Raw genomic sequence first — 21,730 nt, 5'->3', positions numbered from 1 at the left:
GACTTCTTTAGCATTCTCAAGTTCAGGACTTGGGACTTGATTGCAAAGACCAGAGACTTTCTTGTGACTTGCAAAAACAATGACTTGTCCCACCTTTGCTTTTCATTAACAATCTTAAGAAAGGTACACCGTCAAATCGATCAATAACTCTTAACTTGTCAGAAACCTATAATTTAGGTCGTTCTGATGAATGTCTAAGGAAGGAAGTGTTGTCGATAAAGTATGTACAAGTGACTGACAGTGTGCAGGCCTCTTTAGTTAAAAAAATACCCAATTTAAAAACAGAACAGACCAGTTAATACCAGTCTTCACCCAGCTTTTATGTCCCTTTTTTGTTATTTTGACAGCTCAGAAAATGCTCCTTGTAAAAGAAATGGAGGAGATAAAAGGACGTAAAGCTCAAATGAGCTGCTCATTATGCATCTGAAGCTAAGTTAACAAAAAGCGTCTCATAATCAAAGAAACCCAGAGAAATTTCTGGACGTATAAACAATAAGAAGTGAAAATGATGATGTCATGTCCCCAAGTTGCAGCTTCACTGTTCACAAACACAGTCCTCTGACTGTAAAACTATGGCAGACTTCCATACACCCCATTTATTTCAAAATGTCCATCTGAAACAAGGATTGACCTTCACCTGGTTAAGACCATTTTCACCTTTCTTGGATGTTCAATTATTCTTAAAAGCATGCTGTAAAACCACAAACTCCATGCCCAGGTCCAGGCTGTATTCCATCTATATGAACTCCACTCCATATATTGACTCTACATGTGACATCTCTCTCAGAGCATTCATCTTCAGGCAGCTTAACTTGTGGATTTAAGCTTTTTTAGCACAAATACTGAAACATCCTGGCAGCTAAAATAAACCAGAGCCTGTCCTACTGTACAACCTGCCCACAAGAGACAACACAGATCTGTTGTATATGGTGTTTGATCTGCAACATCAAACACTCAGGCTTATAGAGTAAACTTATCTGCATTCTCCTGCAAAAACACTCATTTCTTCAGTTTCCATTCAGTTTATTATTATTCATTAGATTGATCTGATTTTTATCCCATTGTTTGAATACAAATACAGAATAAAGCTATATATATATATATATATATATGTATACAAAAATTGCATGCATGCACTATGTTATGAAGATTTCTTCTTTATAGTAGTTGAATCTATAGTCACAACCAGTAGCCCTTTTTAGATAGGAATTGTGCAAATTTGCAGGAAAGCCCAATCAGTCTTCTTTCAGCATTGGCAGTGTAAAAACAAAATCGGGGAGGGCGTAAAATTGCCGCCTACCTACTTTTGTTTATACAGAATGTGCCTTTTTTGGGGCAACGGGGGGCGTGAGCAAGTAACAAAACGTGTAGCTCAGCGTGTAACGTAAACAGTGACGTGGGAGGGAAGCCACAGCTAGTCAGGCGGTGACAGTCAGGCGGCGATTTCTTTCGTAAATTGGCCCGTCCTTCACCGTAACCGTCATCTGGCGGTTAATGGCCTCTTTGTTTGCGAGGGCAAGGAGGGCGCGCAATGCCTTGTCTCCCCAGTTGCTCATCTTTACAGTGTCTGTCAGGTTTGCGACGGACAGCTCCTCCCACAAGTCTTCAACAGCCCCTCCCGTTGCAGAAGGCCGCCTCGGTCTGTTGGGCACCTCGGATCAACGCGTATAAACGCTCGCAACTGGCTGGCAAATCGACCCAACCTTTGTGGAAAATCTGGCAGTGTAAAAGGGGCTAGTGAGGCCAACACAGGTGTGGAAGGAGGAGATGGCAAATACAGGCATTTTCATAGACTCTATTTTACCCATGTTTTGTGTCTGAGTCACTAATGGGAACAACAGTTTATTTTAGCTGGTCCAGAATTGAGTGAGTCGGATTCACATGCTATATACATATGTTAAAGTTACTGTTTATTTAAATGGAGTCTGGTGGGTTAGAAGATGGTTTTCGAGGCTTTTTCTGGTGAAACAACAAGGGTTCTTATGCAGGGTTCACGCTACGCAATATCAGCCCGATTGCAGCCCAACGCAGCGTCGTACAATGTTGAATTGAATTGTGACCGACAATCAGTATCATATGCGATAATCCATCGTTTCATATCGCAGCGCGTCATAGTAGACGACAACCGATGCCACGTCTGGGACACCTCACATCATTCTCACAGAGAGTCTAGCATGTTTGATTTTCTTTTTGTCGTTAACGACTTCTCCCGTCACAGCCGTCACTTTCACCAATAAGAACACAGAGCGATCTGCTGCCTCTCCTGCCGTTATGAATATATAGATACACTTCCTTTATCTGTTTCAAATTAAAAGCCCCTTATAATTTTGGTTTAGAGAATCTCTTCATTTTCTAAACAGCACAAATGCCCCCAGTGGTTACACTGTAGCCTAATCAGCAGCTGCCGGCTGCAGCCCTCTCACTCAGTACTGGACCAGCTTCACAAAGTGTTGTCTTCATTAGTAACTGACACACAAAGACATGGGAACATAGGGTCTACGCTGAAAAACACAGCAGTTACCCTTTAATGTAACACTCTGATTAACAGACCTAAACCTGTTCAATACAGTGTATGTGTTGCTGTAATATGGAACAGCTTTAACGTTGATATTTCCAAAGTTATCAGCAGGAGATGAGCGTTAGAGTGTTAGCTTTCAGAGAAACCATATTGGTTTAACCTCAGTGTACACAGCTTCACACTCACACACACTCACACACACCTTGGTCTCCCGTCGCACATCCCCAGACTGTGAATTGCTGACAGGCGCTGGATGCAGATATGTGTTTATTTAAGAAGTTGGAGGGAGTCAGTAGTCTCTTAATGTCGGCCTCCTGATCTGCTGTTTGAGCAAACACAAACTGTCGACTCTGACAGGGGAGATAAGACCAACACAAAGAACACCGAGCACTCCCCATGATTGACTGACACTTTAGAGTGTACAGTACGTGCTGCTGCTGCTGCGTACGAGTGTGTGTGTGTGTGTGTGTACGTGTGTGTGTGGAGACAGAGTGATGTTGAGGAGGGGAGAACATGTGTGGAAGGAAAGACAGAAGAAAATGTTCTTTTTTCACGTCTGAACAATTACTCTAGAACATTCCTCCGCTCTCCTCTCCTCCCCCTCAGCTCTGTTACTTTCCTCTCCTCCTTTTCTCTATCTGTCTGCATCCTCACATCTTTCCTACATACTTTCCTCTCTCCTCTCCTACCTTCTTTTTTCTTAGTGTTTTCCTTCCTCCCTCCTAAAACTCTCCTCTCCTCTCCTCTCCCCTTCTCTCTTTCTCTACAGTTCATTATCTTTCTGTCCCACTACCTCCTTCTTCTCCGCTCTTCTCCTTCCTTTCACTTCTTCTTTTCCTTTCATCTTTCCTCTCCCTTACCCTCCTATCCTCTCTTTTCCTCTCCTTGATATCCTTTCTTGTTTCCTCCTCACCCCCCTCTCTCCACCTTTCACTCCTTTTCTCCTCCGTTTTCTCTCCTATCTTTCCCCCACCTCTCCTCACTTCACCTCTCCTTCTCCCTCCTCCCTTGTCTCCTGCCTCCTTTCCCTCACTAAATCATTCTTCACCTCCTTTCTCTCATCCTTTTCTCTCCCCCATGCTCTTGTCCTTTCCTTTCCTTTCCTTTCCTTTCCTTTCCTTTCTCTCCTTCTCCTCCCCTCATTTCATTTCCCTTCCTTCCTTGTCACTTTCCTTCTGCCCATCTCCCCTTCTTTTTCCTTCCCTTCTTCACTTCTCTTTTACCTTCTCTCCTTCTCTTCTACTTATCTCCTTGTCTCCCCATTTCTTCTCCTCCTCCTCCTCTGCACTTGTTTACCATTTTTCTCTCCTTTCATTCTCACTTTTCTCCTTTCCTCTCTTCCTCCTTCTCTTCTCCTTATCTCCAAATCTTCCCTTTCCTCTCCCTCTCCTCTCTGCTTCTTTGCATCTCCTCTTACTCTACCTCTGTTCCTTTCCTTCTCCTCATCATGCTTTGCTCCCCTTTCTCTTTTCTTTCTCCTCTCCTTGTCACTTCCTCCCCTCTCCTCTCCTCTCTTCATTGAAGTAATCATCACTGAGAGCTGTGTTGATGTTGAGGCTTATATAAAACTCCTCTGCGAGGGGATGAGATCAGAGCAGCCAGGCGGTGAGAACAGACTATCCGACACATTGCGCTTAACATGCACCAAATGAAATAAACAGCGTCTACCCTTCTGCCGCCGCAGCCAATCGGCTCTCGATGGAAAAATCCCCCCCTCCAGACATCGTCCTCCGTCGAGTTTGCCTCCGTGACTCCTCGCACTACAGCAGCCCTGTGCAAACATCATTTATGTGGTATACAACCGTGCTGGGGTCAAAATCGGATACTGACCCTTTACCTCATTAAAAAAAAAAAAAAAAAGTCACCAGAGAGAAGTAAGTGACAGAAAAGTCGTAGCTGTTCTCGGTGTGCTTGTTATGTCTAAGTGCAACATGGCTGATTGGTGTTTAGGTGCTGAGGAGGCGGCAAAAGGGCAGCAACAACCCTCCAGCATGCACCGACATAATTGCCATCAAGATGTGCGCGCACGTGGTGTACCTGAAGTTTCTTGTCCTCTGCCAAAATTAACTCAATTAGGCTTAATCTTGAAAATGACACCAGCAACAGACTTTTCTTCCACATGTCATAGCCAATTTTTGGAGTAATGGCTAAGAAGAACGGTTTGTCTCATTTGAAAGTGTGGTAGCAGCGTGTGTTGCCGGGTGTCGCAGACTAATTGCTAGCTCATGGCAGCTCTCCACTTGATTCAGCTCTGTATGTCTGGTAATTTCAGCTCGTCATCACTATTCAGGTGGCGGTTCAGCGGTCCTCTGCATCCCTTTCTCAAGGCCTCCATCTCTTTCTCCTTCCTCCCCCCCTCTCTTTTTTTTTCTTTTTTTCGAAGTCGCAGCTACCTCAGGAAGTGTAATTACGGTTCCTTTGCATTCACTTTCTATTTGTCAAACAAACCATAGAGAATAGCTGCTTCACACACACACTCAGCCAAGCAAATGCATAGCCACACACACTGCATGCTGGGACTCGGATAGACTAATCATGGCTCACACGCTGCAGCTTGATGAGGTGTGTGTTACATGCGTGGGTGGGTGCATGTACTCTTTCGACTATGTAGTTAAAGTGTGTACGTGTGTTTTTTTTTTCCCCTGCTTGGACAAATGTGCGTGCAATTTCCTGGCACCTAATTGACAGGAAGCGGAACAGTTGTTGCAGTAGAGACATTTTTTGAAGCGGATGTCTAACAGTAGATTAGACACTCCTGCCTATTCAGCATGGAACTGTCATTCCTTCATTGTCAGCAGCCCCTGCGTCTTTCTTCCTACTTTCCATGGCATCTTCTTTTTTTTACCTTTTACCGTACACCTCATTCGTTGGCATACCTGGTTCTGCTAATGAGCGGTGTTTAGACGAAGGGAGAACTTTCTTCTTATCCCATTCTTTGTCTCCCTTTCTTCTCCAGCTCTGTTTTGGGAGTGATCCAACAAGCTCTTGCGCCTTTGGTTCATCTGCCACCGGTATTCTCCAGTTTAATGATCCACTCTGGGACCGAGGCTTCTAAAAAACATTAGTGAAGCTGCAGGGCTCCTGGGCCTGTCGCTGTCTGATTGTACCTGAGCTCGAGTGTGTCATCTGAGACTTACTGGTATCAGGTGAGCAGCATCGACTCTTGTACCAGTGGCATGAGATTAACAATCGCTTAGGGAAGCGGGCTGACTCAGGATGGAGATGAAGTGAAGAAAAGAAACCAGTTGGTGGAAGAAGCAGAGAGAGTTACAAAGAAGCTGCATTTTTTTTTGGGTCTAAAACCAGGAATTAATTGTTGTTTACCATACATCGAAAGCAAATGAAAATTTGCAAACTCATTGCGGTAGCAGTCGGGCTAATATACATTTTGAATATATCTAAACTATCTTTTAGTATTCATAAGTACACCTACCTATTGGGTGGTAAGACCCCTTTTACCGCCAGGTTCCAGAGTCAGCAAAATGCTAGGAGCACTCTTCAGGGGTCCTGGTCCAAGCTGACTTGAGACCACCGTCTATTATGGAGATTTTCAAGGGGCATATTCATGCCACTAAGATCTAGTGGCACCTCACCCCAGAGGTTTCTACTGGTTTTGAAATGTGGATTGTTGTGAAGACCCTGTCATGTGCCAGGAACAGTCCTCCTCTGTGGGAAGTTTGCATTTGACAAGATGGCACAGTGTGTACTGTGGAAACTGACAGTGAAGAGAAGTACTTGGTCAGCAATATTTATGTACACTGTAAAGTAGGGTTGGGTACCGAACTACTTGGTAGAACTTGGTAGAATACCGACTGAATAACGTCAGCACTACCGAGTACCTCTTCACTTAGATCCATTGGTGCCAAATATGGATGTCAGTTTCGGGTATTTTGCTTTCAATAGCCCAAAATCTGATGGGATTTCTAAATACCGCAGTGTAACATAATACTGTGATACTGCCCAAGATTAGCGGCTAGCCTTGTTAACATGTGAAAACATAGTGCCCACTGGCCACCCACTGGTCTCCACTGGCTAGCTAATGTTAGCCATGGCCACTCTGCACCAGCCAGGTTGAATGGTAGCTAGTTAGCGGTGCCACTCATTCGTAAATTCCTGCTGGTAACGCTGGTAATTGTTTAGTAAACATAGGAGCCACCTTCCAGTCTCCCCCCAGTGCTGCTAACAGTGCTGGAGGTTTGTGGCTGAAAGTTCAGTAGCTCACTGACTTGGAAGACCTGGGAGGAAACGGGAGGATGAGTTACGTGGATAAGCAGCGCCGCTAACTAGCTCCCTCCGTTGGTGCACAGCACAGGGAACTAAAGAATAGCAAAATTAACCTTTAGACTGACATGCATAACGGCAAAAAAAAAAAAAAAAAATCTTGGCTGTCGACTGATTAGTGCCAAAATTTGGAACCTCAGAGCAGCTGCGACACTGCTGCCAAAATTGATCGCGGCCACTCTAGGGAAGAAAAACTGGTTGGAACTGGAACAGGGTGCAATATTGTCAGGTGGAAACCTTCCCCATGTCTAGACTGCAAGGGTAGAAGATGCCCTTATCAATGTCGCGCCACAGATAGAATCTCATTTTAATCTATGAAGCTGTCATCACCAGCTCCGTGAAGATTATTTTATTTTTTGTATAATATGCTTGTAAACACAAGGTTGGTGCCCAGTTAAAGGCACTGAATACATATAATTACCTAGGTGCTGTCTCTGGGCAGAGCCAGAGAGCAGCACACACTGTATAGGTTTGTAATTCCACAGACTCTCCCTTCACTTTCACCCAGCAGCTGGAAGTTTGGACTTGACTTTTACGACTGAAATTACATTTTTGGTATCCCAGAGAGAGTTAAGTACTGCATAAAGACACCGTTGAGTGGTATTGGTTCAAATGTGCATTGTAGCCGACCCAACTGTGGAGGCTGAGCGATGCTCTCTATCTGGTAAAAGCTTTAATGTGTCCTTAAAAAGATCCCATTGACTAAAAACACCAGAAGACCTCATGTCATTCAAGAAGATGCCACTGAGATGAAAGCTCAGAAGTCTTTTAGCTAAAATCATCTCCGTGTATAGAGTCAAGGCATCTCAATCTATCTATTGACTACTATGTGACAGCTGCTGGACACAATGACATTAAATTGAATATGAATATTCATGGTCCCCATAGGATTAATATTGATATTTTTGGAGTAACCCCTGACATGTTTGTCTAGCATCACTATTGTTAATATTTCCCTCTAATTAACACGTCAAGTTGTCATTAAAAGTATAATCTTAATTCCCATGTTCAACATTCTTGCTTGCACCATCATCGCAGCAACAATTTCAAATCATGTAAGAACACAGGTTGGTTTTGAAATTGATTGAGCCCCTTCACAGGGTGAGCCTTTTTCATTTTTCAGTTTTTCTTCAGTGCTACAAAAAGTCAACCTTGCACTCAAGATACCTCACAAATTGCCATTATTGGCAGAGCGGCACATTCGTGTCCCCAAACGGAAAATATCCTCGGTCATTTTTAGCCATACTGCTGTAAGACTTTGCATATGTATGTAATCAGCATTTTATTGGTTCTGTTTAGCAGTTTATCTGTTGGATGGAGTGAAAAAGCCTCAAAGGACCACTGATAGCTCCTTGGGCTTCTAGTGTTGTTACTTCTGCTTGAATTCAGAACATGTGCTCCACTGACAGGAGCAGGAGTTTTGAAGACAGAAGCAGGGCTGTCACATTTTGGTGATTAAATGTGATCAAGTTGCACTTTCACGAAGCTTTGACTAATGTCTACACATGATGACATGCATCATATTCTGCTGGTAGGTTTAACCCCCACGAGTATTGGTTCCTGCTAATCCTATGTTTTGGGGCGTTTTCAAACCTACAGTACAGGCCAAAAGTTTGGACACACCTTCTCATTCAATGCGTTTTCTTTATTTTCATGACTATTTACATTGTAGATTCTCACTGAAGGCATCAAAACTATGAATGAACACATGTGGAGTTATGTACTTAACAAAAAAAGGTGAAATAACTGAAAACATGTTTTATATTCTAGTTTCTTCAAAATAGCCACCCTTTGCTCTGATTACTGCTTTGCACACTCTTGGCATTCTCTCCATGAGCTTCAAGAGGTAGTCACCTGAAATGGTTTCCACTTCACAGGTGTGCCTTATCAGGGTTAATTAGTGGAATTTCTTGCTTTATCAATGGGGTTGGGACCATCAGTTGTGTTGTGCAGAAGTCAGGTTAATACACAGCCGACAGCCCTATTGGACAACTGTTAAAATTCATATTATGGCAAGAACCAATCAGCTAACTAAAGAAAAACAGTGGCCATCATTACTTTAAGAAATGAAGGTCAGTCAGTCCGGAAAATTGCAAAAACTTTAAATGTGTCCCCAAGTGGAGTCGCAAAAACCATCAAGCGCTACAACGAAACTGGCACACATGAGGACCGACCCAGGAAAGGAAGACCAAGAGTCACCTCTGCTTCTGAGGATAAGTTCATCCGAGTCAGCAGCCTCAGAAATGGCAAGTTAACAGCAGCTCAGATCAGAGACCAGATGAATGCCACACAGAGTTCTAGCAGCAGACCCATCTCTAGAACAACTGTTAAGAGGAGACTGCGCGAATCAGGCCTTCATGGTCAAATAGCTGCTAGGAAACCACTGCTAAGGAGAGGCGACAAGCAGAAGAGATTTGTTTGGGCCAAGAAACACAAGGAATGGACATTAGACCAGTGGAAATCTGTGCTTTGGTCTGATGAGTCCAAATTTGAGATCTTTGGTTCCAACCGCCGTGTCTTTGTGAGACACAGAAAAGGTGAACGGATGGATTCCACATGCCTGGTTCCCACTGTGAAGCATGGAGGAGGAGGTGTGATGGTGTGGGGGAGTTTTGCTGGTGACACTGTTGGGGATTTATTCAAAATTGAAGGCACACTGAACCAGCATGGCTACCACAGCATCCTGCAGCGACATGCCATCCCATCCGGTTTGCATTTAGTTGGACGACCATTTATTTTTCAACAGGACAATGACCCCAAACACACCTCCAGGCTGTGTAAGGGCTATTAGACCAAGAAGGAGAGTGATGGAGTGCTGCGGCAGATGACCTGGCCTCCACAGGCACCGCACCTGAACCCAATGGAGATGGTTTGGGGTGAGCTGGACCGCAGAGTGAAGGCAAAGGGGCCAACAAGTGCTAAACACCTCTGGGAACTCCTTCAAGACTGTTGGAAAACCATTTCAGGTGACTACCTCTTGAAGCTCATGGAGAGAATGCCAAGAGTGTGCAAAGCAGTAATCAGAGCAAAGGGTGGCTATTTTGAAGAAACTAGAATATAAAACATGTTTTCAGTTACTTCACCTTTTTTTGTTAAGTACATAACTCCACATGTGTTCATTCATAGTTTTGATGCCTTCAGTGAGAATCTACAATGTAAATAGTCATGAAAATAAAGAAAACGCATTGAATGAGAAGGTGTGTCCAAACTTTTGGCCTGTACTGTATGTATTTTTTTTTATTCTTGTCTAAATCAGTGGATGAGTTGATAAACTTTATACAGAATGCATCACTAAAATACTCATGAGAATGTTCACTTTGCTCACTGGTTACGGTCTCGGCCTGGAGCAAGAAAGTGTACACGGGAAGTAGGTCCCATGTGCCAAAATATCATGGAGGCAACATACTTCAGTACTAGTCCTGATCAGACCTTGATTCATTCCATGACAAGCTGCTAGTAACTCATTTCACTTATTTGCATCACATATTGCAAAGTCATCTGGCTACTGAAGCTGTTTATCTCAAACTTCAGAGCAGGGGTCGCACCTTTTCTATTCTAGATCAAAAATCGATCAAAGCGTCCTTTCAGCTTTGATCACTGAAATTAAAAGTAGGATCGGCAATTCTAACAACAAACACGTCTTTGACGGAAAAACCACAGATTGCAGCCTATGCTAGTGAAAGTAGAGCAAAGATCTGCAGTTGAAGAAAGTTGTTGTAACATACCCGTCTGCCATCTAATGGCTCTTTCTTGGTTACCAGTTGACGAGCAAAATAAGTTATTTCATTTTTAAGCTCTAATTTCTGGGATTTAGAGGCATCTAGCTGTGAGGACACACATTGCAACCATCCATCCATCCATTTTCAACCTCTTATCTGAAGCTGGGTTGCAGGGGCAGCAGCTGACCAAAGCATTCCAGATATCCCTCTTCCCAGCAACGCTTTCCAGCTCCTCCTGCGGGACCCCGAGGCGTTCCCAGGCTAGATGAGATATGTAATCCTTCCAGTGTGTTCTGGGTCTGCCAGGGGCCTCCTACCAGTGGGACGTGCCCTGAATACCTCTGACGGGAGGCGCCCAGGAGGCATCCTGATCAGATGCTCGAATCACCTCAACTGACCCCTTTTGATGCGAAGGAGCAGCGGCTCTACTCCGAGCTCCCTCCGAACGCAACCAGCTCCTCTCATAAGCCAAGCATGTAGGAGAGATAGGGTGGCTGATGCGAAACACTCCATGAAAGAGGACCCATTCGGTATGTAGATATGAATTTTACTCCAAAGTAACAAAAACATTTTATTGTTTTATTTTAAGGTGATTGATCAAGTGTAGATATTTTGCAGTTGGTCTGTACAGATACAGATTGTCCATAGTTTTCTTATGTGTGGTCTACTGGGAGCAGTGTTGCTTGCATAGTTGAAAGGGTCTTGCTGTACGTTGCTATAGTCAGATCCACCCTGATGAAAAGTAACCAGACTTTACATGTGTGCATACACATCAGAGTCCGTATTCTTGGTTGTCTGGGCAAATTTCTTCTCCAAACAGTGAGGCAAACTAACAACTGGATAGTGAGTATGTAGCACGGCACACTATTTAAATTAGTTTATTCGCTTGTCAGTGAATGCAGTGGAAGCTGTCCATACACTGTAATAACTGGCCGCAGCCTGTAAATATTTGGGTGTAGTGACAGTGATATCAGAAAAGTAGCTTGTCATCCTGCAACACAGCAGACAGCAGTACTTTAGAATGAGTGGTAATGTGTGAAAGAACAGACTGTTTTGCCCCTGAGGACTATTTTCAATGGATTTGCTGAGTTCCTGAGAGGACTGTCACATGTGTGTGTGCACGCTCACAGACGGGGCCTAGTGGATGTGTGAGGCAGTGTGTGTTGTGTAGGTGGAACCTTCTGGAGTGTTGGAGGAAAACCCATAGGAGGCGATGATACGACTGGGCTGTAGCAACAGGCAACTGTGCCTCCCTGGGCTTCTTCATCCTCACCAATAATATCAGTTAAACCTCCTCTCCTTTAGTGCTTCAGTTCTCTTTACCATCTTTTTTTGTTGCTTCCTCTCTGCCTCGATACTTTCTGTTGCTTCTTGTTTGCCTTCACTCCTACCTCATCTCCCAGTACCTGCCTTTTATTTCCTTCTTTCCCTCTTCCTGTAGTTCCCTCTCATTTAATCCTTCCCGCCTCCTTATCTGTTCTTGTCTGTTTGCTGTCCACTTCTTCTGTTATCTTTCATCTCCTACCCTTTTTTTATTACCCTTGATCCTCTCAAGCCTTCCCTCCAGTGTGTAATGATCCTGTAATGCTTATGTAGTTCTCTAAGAATAAAAGGGGCCAGAAATGGGAAATCTAGCCTCAGGGTGGAGCCACAGGAAAGCTTAATTGTTATCTCAATAAAAAAAGGAAGTTTATTCTTGTACAGCGGCTCTTTTAGGACATCCCGAATCCAGCTTGCCGGGCTCAGCAATATAATGTCAGACTTTACTTTTATCAGTTTAATTTTCAGCTGAGTCCATTGACTTTTCTTTCAAAATACATTTTAAAACCCACTCCTTTAAGGGCATTTTCATATTAGGTGCGATTGATTCGTACCGTGTTCGAGTACGATTGTCTCCACTTCCCCGCTGCTGAGCTTTCACATTGGTAATGTTCCAACAACCAATTTCATACAATGGAGTTGTCCTTCACAAGATGACGACTTTTGTTTAAATTTTGGACACCCTGTCAAGAGCAACCCTCTCATCTGCCTTCCTACTTCACTATCCATGGCTGGATAGAGGGTAAGATTGGCGGGTGTTGCCAACATTTAAAGCTCAGCGTGGTTTAGCGCCAAGTTATATAGCTGAGCTTCTGACTACCTATGCTCCAAGTCATGACCTGACATCCTCAAGCCTACCCTCGCTAGTTGTCCCTAGATCAAGGCTGGTAACTAAAGGTGACCGGGCTTTGGTCATCAAGGCCCCGAGGGTCTGGAATCCTCTGCCTGAGGAGATTAGGCTGGCTAGCACTATAACCTTGTTTGGAAAAGTACTATACTAATAAATGTTATTATAATGTATTATATGCAGATTTTGGAAGAAACTGGCAGCATGGAGAAATTTCTTTGCAAATCTATTTATCGACTGCAACTCACATGAACCGTACTCAAGACCACCTTTGGAAGTAGACTCAAGCACAAATAGAGAGACTGATACTTATTATTGATAGATAGTATTTTGCCTACTGACCACCCACTTTCTTGACTGTGGCTCAGGAGGTGGAGGCTTAATCCCTGGCCTCTGCGGTCAACTTGTCGAAGTGTCCTTTGGAAATATACTGAACGCTAAATTGCTCCCAATGGCTATGCCGTTGTTGTGTGACTGTGTTTGTCTGAATGGTTATTGCCTCTGATGAACAGGGTGCCCCTTGCATGGTAACCTCTGCCACCAGTATGTGTGTGAATGGGTGAATGCTGGCTTGTGTTGTGAAGCCCTTTGAGTTTTTTCTCATCTTATATTTTGGCACTTTTGAAGATATGAAGACGTCATTAAAGTTTCTATGCCTTTTCAACTGAAGCATCTTTTCCATCGATATCCCTGACACATAGAATTATACAAGGTGCAACTCCAGTGAAATCAGATCTCATCAGCTCCTTGAACTCGTGCACTGTAATTTAGTCCTTTTTTTTTGCATGTTCTCATATACTGCTTCATAATTGTCCATGTTTCCAGATGGTTCTGGTAATCCGTAGGTTCTGGTTGTGGAATAACTATCCACATATCCCGAACTCAGCAAGACGGCTGCACGGTTGCTCCTCACATGAACAGCGACTTCGCTCTGCAGATGCCTTAGAACGACATACAGCAATGATCCACAGCAGGAACCAAGCATCACCTCTCATTGCCACCATGGTCCTTACTTGCTGTAAAGCACACTCCTCTCCCTCTCTCACCAGAGTCCTCTGCTCTGTTGGATCGGCATATAGAAAAAGAGTCACCTGGTTTAGCCAAGTTTCGCTGAATCTAAGGCTATCACAGTTCCTGATATCCCGTTAGTCAACCTGGCCTTACTCTGAAGTCATCAAATACCAGCACTTGGGCAGTGACTTCCCAAATCAGACATCAACGGAAAACGCCGCCCTGTCACGTTGGTATGATACTCGGCCGGTCGCTGTTATTGTTTAACGAAGCAGGGGGAAACGTGGTGGGACAACAATGTAAGTTAAGATGGCGAAAGACAAAGTAGGGTGGGCAGGAGACGTAGTGGATGGGTCCAGTAACCACTGACTGTCACCCTAGCCAGTGTTCGCTTACCATGTAATTGTAAAGCCAAAGCCTGTTCTTTTTTTCTAAACTCAACCACAGGCTTTTGTTGCCTCAACCCCAACCATGTGCGTTTGTTAGCTAAACGTAACCACGTTTGTTTGTTGTTGAAGGAAAAAAACATTGTATATGTCGACGTGGACAGTCCATGACCAAATGTCGATATGTGACGAGATCGGAGTGAGAATGTGTTGCGTTGGTAGCTGATGCGACACAGAGATCATCCAGTTTATTTTCCAATACTGCCTGTACAATAGCTAGCAGGATGCAAGTTAAGTTAGTGTCCGTTCTTCTCCGTGTTTCCTCAATGTTTACTGATGTTTACATTTGAAAACCTCGACCTAGCTAGCTAGCAGAAGTTGGCAGAAGGAAATTACAGACTGGTGAACTGATTTCCACATCCTGATGAGTGGCTCTCAGCCGCCATTGACAGCCAACCACAAAAAGCACCACCGAGACTTGCCAAAAAATATAGACACAAGTGCCTAAATTTAGCACAAAGTTAGCTGAGCTGACGGAGAGGTGACAGGAATTACCTGTGCCAAAGTCAAGACAGAGCAAGACAGCTTTATGGCAGTGTTGGCAGCACTGTGACATAAAATGTATAGACATTAGAAGATTTTTTACCTGTCTCTCACTCCTACTCTTTGTCCATTTTTTTCCTTTGTATGGGACGTTCAGTGTGAAACAAACCCATAGCTCTGAGTGAGGATATTTTTATGTGAGACAGACAGTGTCCACACTGGTTTTTACTGTACAGAGACAAGGTCACCTCCTCCACCAGCCTGTCTACACAGTAGCATGTCCGTGTGTGGCGCCTAAACATTATTCCGATTGTTTTGCCTTCTTCCTCCCCTGCTGTCACATTGTGTACGTGTATGTGTGTGTGAGTGTGTGTTTTGCAGTGGCAGGCAGGCAGATGTCTGACAATATTCTGACGTTCAGTCCTGCTGTCTGCCTATGACTCAAGGATAGTCCACACATGCACACACACTGGTGCTTGTTCCCAGTCCCACCGGGCCTAATTGGCCCAGCCTGCTTAGTACAGCACTATTATTCAGCACTTCTGACAAAAAAATATTCTGTATGTGTGTGTGTGTGTGTGTGTGTGTGTGTGCAGTAAAGCTTCCCAGTGACACTTAAAGAAGTCCCTCGAGAGCTTCATGTCGTCTCATGCTCTGACACATCTGTCGCAAGCTGAGGAAGGAACACCTTTCTGGGTTTCACACAAGTCCAGAGAATTTCACTCACACACCGTACTGAACGAGAAAAAAGGGAGAGGTATGGAGGGGGAAAAAAAAGTTTTTTCTTTTTAACGCCCATCACAAGCTCACACCGCACAGCCGTGATTATGTTTTCCTCAGACGACTTATCAAAAATAATTCTTCACTCTCCTTTCCTTCCAGCCTCCAGATTGATTGCTTCGCCTTCCCTCAATAACAAACTAAACCCAGTGTGTTTGGCTCGGTGCCAGGCTACTGGAGCAGCGGCCCCCTGCTCGAAAGAAATCAGGACCGTGGCGTGTTGCCCCCCCCCTCCGATTCTTCCCACACTGACTCCCCTCCACTCCCTTCTGTCTCTCCACCCCAATCATTACTCCAATCAGCCGCCCGGCACTGTAGTATGATAATTCCTTTTCCTGTGGCGATTCATTGCTTAAGTCATCAGGCAGTTAGTTTAGAATAACGGTCTCACCTGGTGTCGCTTCAGTGTTTGCTCGGACGCCCACCCACCATCCAGGAGGCTTGAGCCATCAAGTATAGCTATTTATGGTTATAAAATACCATGTTAATAGTGTGTTGGGGTTTGTTTGTCATCATCTGTGTAGTCAACAGGCGAAAAAGTTGTTTATACCTCCCCTTGAAGCTGCTTTTATCAGTTTTCAGCCACTAGGGGGCAGAAAATTACCAGAACAGAGCTGACAGAGCTGAAAGAGGAAATCCAAACTTCACCCATCTTTTAGTTCTGTTTTGGTCTCCACCAGCTTTTTACTAACTTTGTGTGTCTGCCATTTGGAGCTGGGTAGGTAGTGTTTTTCAGAGCTTGTTTATCAGCTCTTGTCCCAAATAGTAATCCTGTCATTGCATAACTTTGTGCTTTTTCAGCGACACTACTGATGACGGAGCCTCTACACTCATCTTTTTGAAGTTGTTTCACCAAAGTGAAGTTCGTATGAAGTAGGAAAGTAAGTATGGAAAAATACAGTGTACCCGGATGGTGCCCTCAAAACGGTTAAGAGGTTGAGTGTGGAACGATGGACACTTCTCGCCCTCAATGGTCGCCATCTTGGCTACATAGCAGAAGGGGAGGGACCACTTTTCAAACTGGAAATAGCGGCCGAGGACTGTGCGACTGTGAACGTCGCTGCATTGTACAAATACATGTGTTTTTTTGCACTAAGCACCACCATACCGTTGTCGGGTATAAGCCAGCAGTATGTTAATTTAGCAGTCTGTAATGATTTGGTACAGCGAACAATAATGCTAATGCTAATGCTAGTTTGCTAACTAGCTAACACGTCCGTGGTTCTTGAAAACAGGTTCATTTTAATAAAGACAGTACAACGATACAATGCAGTCGATGGATATTTTGGTGGGCGAAAATTCGCGGGCAAATGGTGGCGGTAATGCTCCACTGGCCGATTACAGTTAGGTATTAAAAGAAGAAGAAAAGGTCGAAATTTGCAGTCATCATTTCCGGTGAGTGCACAATGGCCGTCTTTGGTTTGAGACAACACTACCCTGTCGAAATTCGCGCACTACGCCAATAAGTACATAGTATACTACATGGAAGTGTACGAACAGAAGTATGTGATTTGAGACACACTACAAGTTTTTTGGCGATCATTCTTTTTTTGGCTCATTCATTTACAACCAAATCTCTGCTGAAGTCAGAATATTCCAGATATGGCTGCTGCCATCTTGCACTGGTGACATCATCTGGAGCCAGATGGTGTGTTCCGAATTGCATACTTTTTACTTTTAGTATGTACGGCAGCTGCCCTTAACAAGCATGTACTGTTGCATGCAGTATACAGTTGGGACATACTACTTTCTCATAACATTGCACTCTGAACTTTGACCCTCTCTCTCATAGATCCATTATCTTGGAGATAAAAATTAAAAAAAACACCACTTTCCCAATTCGCCAGTGATGAAGATCAACCCGGGGAAAGATCTGCTTTTGTTACTTTGCAAAGAATGTAGTTTAACTTTAACAGATTGTAGATGCTAACGTATTATATTTGCAACAGTTAAATTACATCCGCAGTTCTCTGTCGTTGTCATTTTTGTTTCTATATTTATGATCTTTTATTGTTTGTAGTATTTATGATCATTTTGTTCACTTTCACTTGCATACTGCACAGTGTGACCGGATGTAGTAGAACATCCTGGTATTTTTGGCATACTGCATTTGATATACTATGTATTGGGACATACTTAATCTTTTTCTGGCATACTTTATTGTATGGTATTATGAGTATTGGCAGTCAGTGCAGTGGCAATCTCTGTGGTATCAAGTTCCCGCCCATACACTGGTCCAACCAGTCGCGGCAAGGGTTGTTGTTCCCGAGCACACCGTTTAGCACGCATATCTGTCAATCATGATGTCAAACCTCCTTTTTATAGCATCAAATAACTAATTAAAACCAAACTTGTGTGATAAGAACTATCTTAAATGAAAGAAACCATCTTTGGGAAAAATGTATTGTATGAAGTGTAGTTTGATGATTTAGTTTGGCCCATGTCACATCTGTTAACATGGAAGGGGGTGGAGTTTATGACCTATACAGCAGCCAGCCACCAGGGGGCGATTGAGATGTTTTGGCTTCACTTTAGGGGAGATGTCATGTTGTCCATCTTTATATACAATCTATGACCAGCACAAAAACAAAATGGTGTCAGCCCTGCTAGGTTGAACCTGAATAACTGAAGTTAGACAACATGCGCATGGCCAACCAAGTCCCTATCACCCAACAAAGCTGATCAACATGTCTCAGTAGAAGAGCACAGAAATTAAAAAAAAAAAAAGCACAGTATATTTATAGTGCTTCACCCATTTCAACATTCACAGTGACACAATGATGACACATTGATTCAGTAACCTCATTTTGGCTTTAATAGCATGGCTATTCAGGCTCCGTCCCTGGCTGACAGCTGGATTGTGCTGAATTTCCTTTTACACATGAAGGCAGCGTCTTTACTACTACAGTGTATGCCTCTGTGCGTGCACTGAGAAGGACAAATGTGCATATGCCTGTTTTTATAGAGAAGCAACAGAAAAAGTTCAGTCAACGTGCACAACAGCAGTTGGTGTGAAAATAAAATCTCAAAGTGCTGTCACAAGCGCTAAATGCCTGCTCTGTGCCGGTGACTCTCACTTTAAAACTTTGATGAAGTTTTTTTCCTCTCGTTTGGTTCTCCATCTGCTTGGCTTGTACAACTGCTTTGAGTTTTTCTCCTCCATTTCCTCCCCATACCTACGATTTATTTCCTTTCTTTTTTTTTTCTTTCTCCTTCTTGTCGTTATGTTTTCTGTCTTAAAGCAGGCGCACCAAGGCAAGCAATACACCATGTTTGAATGTGTTCTGACACCTCGTCTTCACAAGGCCTGATTTCCCAGGGGAAAATGGGCGTTTGGCATGTTTACATTTTGTTCCCATTTCTGTGTCGCATCAAAAACCCTCCCTCTCTTTTCTCTTTCCAACCACGCTGCAAACTAGATGTTCGCTGAGGGAAAACAGATGCTGACCCTTCTCTTACACCTGAAGAGGAAGGAAAAGACTTGTGAGCCGACAAACAAGAATTGCCTAGGGAGACAACAGAAACCCCAATCCGCCCACTGGAGTGTGCAGGGCACGCCATGTGTGTTTAGGAGTGTGCATGAGTGTTTGTGTTTGCCTGAGTGATTTCTATTCATAGGTTCCCCCTTATAATGCAAGCAAGCATGTTCCTCACCTGCGCAGGAGATGGATGCTTCTGGTGTTTAAACACGTCATCCGAGGTTACGGGAAGCGAGAGCTTAAAAACTTTCAAAAGTTCATCTCCGGGGCCCATTATATCTTCTCCTGAGGGATAGCTCTGGAGGTAATGGCCTCCAGCTTTACCATCCATCTGACAAGTAAAATGGTTGGGAGAGTAAAACGTGGTACATTGGACTCAAACATCAATTGCAGCCTTGTCTTGGGTTGTGATGTCAATCGGGGAGGTGAGATGGAAGGTGAATCGCTGACAAGAAAGACTTTTTTGGACAGAAATATGTTCGTCGGCTCTTGACTCACTCTTCTTCCTCACTCTGGGTGTACTTTTTGACAGGGTGTCTGTTACAGCGTGGCTGGGATTTGATGTGAGCAGAATGACACTCTGTCTCTTTGGGCTGACGAACGTTGGTCGTCCAGAAAGGTCATTAGTTGGCAAGATTTCATTCGTCGCTTAGTTGCAGAAGAAAAACAAATGTGAAACTCTAATAGGAGCTGTGCCTTGTCAGAATAAATCAAAACCTATATAACTGGACCATGTGTGACTTTAATTTGAAAGGACAGACACAGGAAGTGTCCACGCTCAGCAGTCAGACAGGAGTCAGGTTAATTTCCAGGGCTGGTACCTGCGGTTATTCCACAGGCTAGTTAATAACATGTCGGGCAGGAAATCCAAAGTGTGGGATCATTTTGAGAAGGTGAAGGACGAACCCAAGGTGATATGTAAACTCATCTTCATTGGTCGACTACAAACATGACGTATCATCTGAAACATGGAAGTAGCTACATGCCCATTAGCCCACAGCGTCATTAACAGGCGGCTCGCTCAGTGTGTGACGTGCACTTGGAGATAAAATATAGGCCTATATTAATGAGGGTTCATTAGTTACTGATGCTATTGTTGTTGTTGTTGTTGTTGGGTAGACCTTTTTAAAACTCTGAGTTAGGAGTCCTCTTTCAGTTGTATTTATTTGATTACAGCAGCACCATCAGGCCCTTTCTCCTTTTGTAGGCGGCCTCCTTTGTTTTTTGCAAATCTAAGTGACCTACAACCAATCCATGCAAAAAGTACTTTATTTTACCAAATCCATCTGATTTTATGTTGCTTCTCTCTCCCTTAGAGAGCTGGGCCATAACGAAGCCACATTATAACAAGCTAACTGAATATTTTCCCATGCAGTTGTATAAATCAGATCAATTTTGTCTCTTTTTTTGCTTTCAAGGTAGTTTTCATGCTTTTAACTGTGTCTGCTCTACTTAACTTCACAATTGCTCCAATATGTTGTATAACCAGGTACTTCAGCATCAAGTTAAGCTCTCGCCGTCACGTTACTGTGTTGCTCTGTGTCCTCTCCTTCGCTGCCATCCTGTCTCTTTCTGTCTTACCTTTAATAATATATTTTGAAATTTCATCCCCTACCTCCCATTCTTACATCAGAATCTTCACCTTCAGTCTGACAGGTACACGAGTGTGTGAACGGTATGGCTGGAATTAGCCTGTATCATTTGTATTGGTCTGAAGGTGAAGGGGCAAGTCCAACTCGCCGTCTCTCCCCCCGCGTAGCATATATGAGTATGTATGTATGTGCGCGATCAAGCCAGTGAAGTGAAGCGAGCGAGAGATGGGCTGCTGGCTGTCAGTGTGATCGGAGCTCTGGATTGGCTGATCAGTGGTCCGGAAGCATGGGTATTACACAGCAGAGCTCATCTCGAGGAGGACTTTAACCTCAGCATGCGTAAGAGACCTGTGTGTGTGTTTATGACAGTCTCCTCCTCACTCAGTTCTCTCTTCATCTTCATCCACACTGCATCTCCTTCAGTCTTCTACCTCGGCTAAGTTCTACTCAACATGACTCTCTAGCTGTCAGTCTGTAAGCGTATGCATCTGTCGTTTCAGTTGTTTTTCTCTGTTTGTTTGCAAGGCTCATATGTGATCCTGAAGGCCAACATGGTTATTTTTAGCTGCCTTTTGCAGAATTATACTACTTCTAAATACCTTTGAACGAGTTAAACAATTTGATCTTTGGTCTAGTCTGAGTGGGCGGAAGTTCGCTGCATAGATCAGCCTCTCATTGGGCGGAACGAGCCACCCGCTGAAGTCCCGCCCGACCACCTCCGGTTGTGGTTGCAGTTTTCAAGCGCACCGTTGCTGTGGCACCGCTAAGAACGATTGCGATTGGTTGAAAGAAATAAAAAAAGCCGGGGCGTTTTTTTCTCCAATCTTAAAGTGACAGTCGGCCCAGCCAGACTTTTCTTTTCTTGAGAAAGGTCTGGTGAGCGAGACTATCTTTGGTCTAACTACCCTCAGCTCATATCCACACCGAGGCCTTAACTTTGACGAGGGGCAAATAAGTAGACAATGATCTGTTTAACGGACTACTTCACCTCCCAAATAGCAACAGCAGCAACAACAGCAAAACAAGACACAGGGGAACGGAGGTCTGTGTGGGTACATGAGACCCTACAAAAGAGAGTGGATCATGGGGAGTACCACCAGTTGGTCCAGGAGCTTCTCCTCCATGATGGACGTTTTTTAGGATGGCACATTTTAGGATGACTTAGGGGCAGTTTGACAACCTGCTGTCTATCGTCGAGTTGTGGGTATTCAGCAACCGCTACCACCAGTTTCTCCTCCATTGATTGCCAACTTT

At 43.9% G+C, this 21,730-nt stretch overlaps 1 protein-coding gene across 1 annotated transcript in view; it reads left to right on the top strand.

Annotated features, from left to right (window-relative positions):
* Positions 1-19,173, top strand: part of LOC125883186 (uncharacterized) — a 152,452-nt gene extending 133,279 nt beyond the window's left edge. The window contains exons 5-6 of the mRNA XM_049567406.1: positions 18,825-18,950; positions 19,024-19,173. Coding sequence (XP_049423363.1) covers positions 18,825-18,950; positions 19,024-19,173 — 276 coding nt within the window. The remainder of the gene's footprint in view (positions 1-18,824; positions 18,951-19,023) is intronic.
* Positions 19,174-21,730: the final 2,557 nt, after the last annotated feature.

The sequence above is a fragment of the Epinephelus fuscoguttatus genome, linkage group LG22 (assembly GCF_011397635.1).
Source record: "Epinephelus fuscoguttatus linkage group LG22, E.fuscoguttatus.final_Chr_v1".
NCBI lineage: Eukaryota > Metazoa > Chordata > Actinopteri > Perciformes > Serranidae > Epinephelus > Epinephelus fuscoguttatus.
Note: the sequence above shows the minus strand (reverse complement) of the source record. Positions and strands in the feature narration are given on the sequence as shown.